This window comes from Thermobia domestica, chromosome 9, assembly GCF_964235325.1.
Source record: "Thermobia domestica chromosome 9, izTheDome1.hap1.1, whole genome shotgun sequence".
Lineage (NCBI taxonomy): Eukaryota > Metazoa > Arthropoda > Insecta > Zygentoma > Lepismatidae > Thermobia > Thermobia domestica.
The window spans coordinates 170,476,944-170,484,124 of record NC_137462.1 but is presented as its reverse complement, the minus strand read 5'-3'; the positions used below and the strand labels follow the sequence as shown (position 1 = coordinate 170,484,124).

General features: G+C 35.6%; 1 protein-coding gene across 1 annotated transcript; it reads right to left on the bottom strand.

Annotated features, from left to right (window-relative positions):
• Window positions 1-1,227: 1,227 nt before the first annotated feature.
• On the bottom strand, window positions 1,228-2,673 carry LOC145661084 (uncharacterized). Its single transcript, XM_081726526.1, has one exon. It carries the CDS (start codon window positions 2,671-2,673, stop codon window positions 1,228-1,230), a length of 1,446 nt encoding a protein of 481 aa, XP_081582652.1.
• Window positions 2,674-7,181: the final 4,508 nt, after the last annotated feature.

Here is a 7,181-nt window from a genome sequence, read left to right as displayed (position 1 = left end):
TTAACTTCTTATTCTGATATTATCTATAGTCCATTCTAAACTAGAAGCAAATTGACGTTTGGAGAAGCACGTGGTACGCTGTTGCCACTTCGTGCACATCCCGATTAGTTCTCGGGCTAGAACTGTCTTATGAGTCAACGAAAAAGGAAATCTCTAAATATTGATTTGTTTGGATGGATGAAAAGATATGTTTGTCGTCCCAGTTTCTGCATGTTGGGAAGGGGGAGGGCTGTGTGTGTGTGTGTTTATGTGACAGAGAGGGAGAGAGAGAAATGAAATCTTGCTTGTGATTGTAAAGAAAGTATTCTTTTTAAATGTGTTTCTTTTTAACAGTAGAACATCTTTTAAATGCTTATGAGGAAAAAATAAATGAAAAATATAAACAAATCATGAGGATAAAAAGAACTTACAAAACACTTCTGAATGTCCGGATTCATCTGAAATTTGGGGCTGGTAGAAATATGCATTTGTTAGAAATTTGTCAACAAATATTTACAAATAAATGATCTTTAGTTTTTTAGTTTTCTATGTTGTTTCTCTAGCAGATGCTAAAAGCTATAACTGCGTACTGTAGTCACACCAATATAACGGAAACAGGATTCTGCAATAATTACGTTTTTACCATTAAGCAAATTTACACTATACACACAATCTGCATGCATCATACTCTAACTTTCTATGCTCACAGATCTCGTGTCTAATCACCCTTCTTTTCATTATATATTTCCTACACTCAATTTGAAACGATAGGTGACAGCACTCTTTCAATGTAGGTGTGTGCTAGTGATCTGTTTCACCCCGTTCTACGGTACTATACTGACTAAACGTAAGAAACAAGTATTTCTGCAATGAGATCAGTAAACAATTTTTGGTTCCCGCGACGATTTTGCTTTTTCAATTTTTTGTCACTGGAACATATTATATATATTGTGCTGTCCAAAAAAAAAAAAGTTTGCTTTTGTCATTCAGGGTTTCTTCCAGACATGTTTTTGGGGTGGCACTGCCCCCCCCCCGGAGCTCTGAGAGTGCCCCGGACGAGATCAAAATAATACGTCTTATCATATAATAATAAATAAAATAGTACCAGCAGTGCCCCCCAGAATACTACACGTGTCCTACCCCCGGAACACATTTTCTGTAAGAACTACTATTTTCATTTTATTTCAGTATAGGCCTAGAAAGGTAAATGCAAGCATAATTTAGAATCAGACATACCTGAAATGTAATTTATTCCAGTGGATAGACTCCACTCAAGTCATCATCATCATTACTACTGATGTCACTGCTACTAAGCTCCTCTTCACCAGATGAATCACTGGAACCACCAACACTTATTATTAATTGTTCTACACTTTCTTCAAGCACACCTTCATTTTTCCATGCATCTTGAATAGCTTTATACGTATGGTTAACTGCATCTCTCCAGTTTTCTGGCGTAATTGAGGCTATGGCTTCTTCTGTTAATTTTACAACATACGACATGGTGAAACTTTTATTTTTACGGTCAATGTACCCTTTAATTTGTGCCCAAATAAGTTCTATAACATTGAAGTGACAATGGTAAGGGGGAAGTCTCACTACTTTATGTCCATGTTGAGTAGCGATTTTGTCAATGACGAATGTGGGGAATTGGGGTTTGTATCTTTGCACGAGTTGCATTAATTCTGCTTTTCTCAAATCATCTCGAACCTCCACGTTGCGTTGAATTAACCAACGAACTATGTCCTCTTTTCTAATGGCCATAGTAGGAGCTTTGTCAGCAATAACTGAATGGTATTTTGCGTTATCCATAACAATAATGGATGGCGTGAGCAGTTCGGGGAGAAGAGATTCCTGAAACCACTGAAGAAATTTCGTTTGGTTCATTTCCTCATGATAATCTCCTGTTTTCTTCGATGTGAAGAGAAGGGAACAGTTTGGGAGGAACCCAGAAGACGTACCGGCATGAAGAAGTATAATCCTTCCCCCTCTACCTAACGGCAATCCCATTGTGCCCTGAAGCGTGTCGTCGGTCCATCCTTTACTAACGCTGTGGTTCACGTTCACCCAGGTTTCATCAAGCCACACTATATTATCAAAATTATGTTTTAATATTTCCCGAAGAAATCTACATCGCCACGCAGAAACGTCCGGCTTCTCCATTAAAAGTCTCCTTCCATTTATTTTCTTATACGAAAACCCCAACTTTTTAATAATACTATACAAGGATGTTTTGCTTCCTTGAAAAAGTTCGGCTTCTTGGAGTGACGCGTGTAATTTCAGGAGAGTGGGGTGCTCCTTCTTTTGATAATAAGAATAAATATGTCGCCGTATAGCGTCTTTTTGGAAAGTATCCAAATTCATCACACGTTTACTTACTTTTCTCTTCTTGCCTGGAGTTTCTAATTTTGAAGACCCGGATTGATTTTCTTCATTTTCGAACTTCTCCTTGCCAATTTTCACGATGGTACATTTATTTACTTTTACAGCAGCGGCAGTCCTATCAAGCACCTTATTTACAGGGATAATCGGTCCTCCATTGTCCCTTTCCTGTTCGAAATAGTCCCGAACCGAGCAAATAATTTCCCTTGATTGTCCTTTAATAGGAATACCTTTCCCTAAGACGTTCTTTCTTTCAGAAGAATGTGTTCTCGGCCGTTTTGCAGGAAGAATGTCCTCCATTTCACTGGACATTATTTAAAATAGCCTATATATTCGTTATTTACACAAATATAAATATATATACACAAACACAAAACACCACACGATATATACAACAAAATATCTCACATATACAAATATATTTACAGAATTGTACACAAAGATAAAATTCGAATGCACAAGAATAATCTAGAAATCACTCCCACACACAAGGAAACGAAACACTAAAAATATCTTCTTTCTTTCTGAAAACACGTGTTTACTACGGCAACATTGGAATGTTAAGGTCTGTTGCCAAGGAAACCCTCCACCCACTGTTGGTAAAAGGGCGTTTATGATTCGACCCTCGCTGAGTGACCGCAATAACTGTGTGACGTAGACTCCTTTCTTCAAAACAAACTTGCACGTGTTTTTGAGCTGTCAATTTGCTTCTTGTTTAGAATGGACTTTACAAAATGTAATATACTTAAGAGCTCATTGAATTTAAATGCTTAGAATGTATATTTATAACTTCTAGCTTAATAAAATAAAGAAGAAACATGCATGAAAAAGTGGACATGTTGAGCTCTGTAAAAAAATGTAATTTGTAATCCTTTTTCCTCAATAAAGACTTATTGAAGGGTGAGCTTCTGTTATTGGTGATCTTCTATTATTCCTTCATCAATCCGTATCTACATGGATGACCAATATTAAAGTTCTTAAATCTTTTGTTTCAACGATGTTGAGTACAACTTAAAAAAAAAAAAAAAAAACTCCTGCAAAGTTTTGTAAATGGCGCTTGTTGAGTTTTGTTAAAACGGTCCTCAATTGGTGAATCAATTTGGATATAATTTTCGGCAAACGTAAAAGAAAATCTGTCAATGTTCAACAAATGCATAAACCGTTCCGTATTTACTTGGAGAAAAACAAGTAGACAAGGGTAATGTATATCTGCTGGAGAATTTACATTCAGGGTTAAAATCAATTGAAGAGTCATATTCGTTTCAAAATATTTAGTATTGTTAAAACATTCTCTTAATATTTGATGTTTCTTTGCGAATTAAGGCTGTACGAGTATATCTAGACTCGCATTTATAACAGACCTGAATAACTCTTTCCGTATCAAGGAAAATATTTTATCAAAGCATAATTTTAGCCATAAAAAGGTCATTAAAACTAAAAAAGCAACAAAAGCAGCTTCATTTCTTAATTTTGAATTATGCCTAATGTTATTTCTTACTCATAGTATTTGTGTTAATACTTCTCCATTCCTTTTGTATCTCGTTGAATATTTTTTCATTCTTTTTTGTTGTTTCACATGAATCCCTTGTACTTTCAATGTTCCTACACCACCTTGTACAATACTTTATACTATACATTTGGTGAGATATTCTCTTAATACAGCTAAGAAGTCCATACATCCCTTTATCCATCTTCTGATCTTAGTTCTTCTAAGTGGTGACATTCAGTTAAATCCAGGACTCAGTTCAGCAAGTGCTCCGATCGAGTCAGTTCCCTCCGTAGATTGATACAGAAGCTCAGTTGGTTCTTCGAAATAAACAGTGTGCTTGGTTGTTGTGGAAGAAGTTTCCGAGCAAACAAACGTATAGGTCTTTTTGTGATATTAGACGGCATTCGAAATATCTCCTCCGTATGAAGTATAAGAAATATGTGGAAAACCTATTTATCAATTCACTTCTGAGCCGAACAGTTTCTGGACGCTCATAAATTTCCAGAGGCATCAACCCCATATCCCGCAAGAAGTAAACTACAACTCAAATAGTTTTGAGGGGAATTACAGAGCTATTGCCTTCAACGAGCATTTTTGTAAGAGCTTTTCTAATCTTGGGACTCCCTCCTCTTTCCTAAGATCCAACCTGAGTGTTCACACTCGTTGACTACAATTACTACCTCCCCTGATGAAGTGAAATCAATTATTTCCTTACTATCTTCTCGCCGTTCTTCTGGTCCTGATAATACCAACACAATTTTCCTTTGTAATACAGCACACTCACTCGCCCACCCTCTGTCGTTATTGTTCAACAGGGGTTTTTCAGAAGGTACCTTTCCCAGTTTGTGGAAGGCTGCCAATGTTATTCCCATCTTCAAGTGCAGAGATAGAAAACAAGTTTCATCCTATAGACCAATTTCTCTTCTCTCTTCTGTGTCTATTCTTTGCGAAAAAATAGTAAAAGACAGATTATTTAACTTTGTCAAACCTTTTTTAAGCAGCTCTCAGCGTGGTTTCCTACCTGGACGTTCATGTCTTACTAATCTATCAGTGTTAGTCACTCAGGCGGCCCAAGCAATCACTTGATGTAGTGTACTTTGATATATCTAAAGCCTTTGATATCATAAACACCAAGTTACTTCTTTACAAGCTCTTATTAGCTCTTATTCATGGCAAGATCCTCTCATTCATAGATTGTTATCTCTCAAGGAAGAGAACAGAACGTTACTCTTTCTGGATCCCTGTCTCAGTATACTTCTGTCTTATCCGGAGTGCCTTAGGGAAGTGTGTTGGGTCCACTCTTGTTTTTACTGTACATGGATGACTTACCTAGCATCTTTTCATGCTCTTCAACAAATATTTTGCTCTTCGCTAATGACTGTAAACTCTTTAAAGTCATTAATTCTGTAAGCGATGTATCTTCACTGCAAGCATAGATACCTTAAGTAACTGGTGCTCTACCTGGAATCTGTCTTTAAACCCCAACAAATCTTCTATCCTTTCTATCTCTTAAAAAAAAGAGTGTACTTCGCTACATATATAATGTCAGCAACGTACCCATGAAACGTGTTTCGCCTTAAAAAGATCTAGGTGTTATCTTTGATGAAAAACTCTCCTTTGCGAATCACATCATATCAACTTCATCCAGAGCTATGAAACTACTTGGTCTACTTTTTAGATTTCCTGAAATACAAGGTCTCCCTGCCCTTACGATGTTTTATAAGGCTTTCATCTCCCCGATCGTTGAATATTGTTTACCTGTATGAAATATGGCTGTACCTACTAATATTTCGCATTGACTCGGTCCTAAACTTCTTTCTTGCCATAGTTAGATTTAGAATTCCTGAGTTACGTGATCACTCGAGACAGGAATTAATGTCTTTAATGAAACTGTACCCCTGACAAACGACGCCGCGCTGCTAATTTGCTTTATCGACATAAAATTATTGATGGTAAAATTGACTCTTGAGTTCTTACTATCGCGGATTAACTTTCGGGCTTCTCCGCTGCTAACTCGCTCTCTTAATTTGTTAGCTTACGAGACACCTAGATTATCAATTGTCAAGCGCTCCTTGTTTTACAGACTAGCGTACGATTACAATACTGTTTCAACAGATCTTAACATTTTTACTTCTGAACGAAACTTCAGAACTCAAGTGAAGAGAATATTGTATATTGAGAGGTGAACTTTCTTTTTTGGTATTTATTTATTAGTTATTTTATTATTCTCTTTTTTGTTTGTTTTTTTCTTTCAATGATGTTATCTTTTTTATGTTGATCAGTTTCAGTCAATTGGCCTTGTGCTGTATGAAACTTAGTGAATAAATAAATAAATAAATAAATAAATAAATAAATAAATAAATAAATAAATAAATAAATAAATAAATAAATCAATATTCATTTAAGAGTCACTTCTGTACTCTTTCTTCATTATTTTTATTTTTACTTTCCTTAGTTGTGCATTTACTAACTTGTATAAGTGTCTTACTTTACTTTCACCCCTTCATCACATTTATTATGAAACGTCGTAAAAATATTTTTGAATGTATACTCAATTTTGTATTGCTCTCCATGAGAGTTCAATATGGTATTATTATATCGCATATTATGCTCTTTACAGTTAGCGTATATTTTAATATTTCGTTATATACTTGTTGGTTGGTTTGTTATGGTATCGTGAGGACGTATGATAATTTATATTACGAGACAATATTGTGTTGTTCTTTTTTTAAGAAAACAATAATGTACTCCCAGTTATATGAACAACAGAACTGAAAGGAACGGAAAGGAAGAAGTAATAGATAATTAATTAAGAATATCTTCCAAATTCCTCGTTGAATATAAAAGATCTTTAGAAGTAAGCGATAAGCTATGAATGCATGATAAATAAGCTTTTTTATCTATAGTATTATATAAAGAGTAGAAGTGACTTGCCTATCATTGCCCAGGCAATACTACTAGTGCTAGAAACGTGTAATGTGGACACAACATTCCTATTGTCACTGAGGCAAAAAGTAAAAATGAGGTTTATAAAACGCGTATTCTAAGGGAGATAAATAGAGATATAAGTTTTTTTTCTTAAGGGTTATGTATCTCCCAAGAGATTAAACTCGCCATATAAATTCTTCATTAAAGTAAAGAAATGCATTTTCTGGCGATTTCGAAGTGCTGCTCCTAGGAGGAAATCATGTGCATTTCTGTAACATTCAATCTGGGAAGGTGCCGAATGTGATGATTTATTAATAGCTCCGTTTCGGGGAGAGAGAGCAAATGACAGACTATTGGATAGCTCTGCCTACCGGAAGTATCCAGGAAGAAACATTGGTTCTGA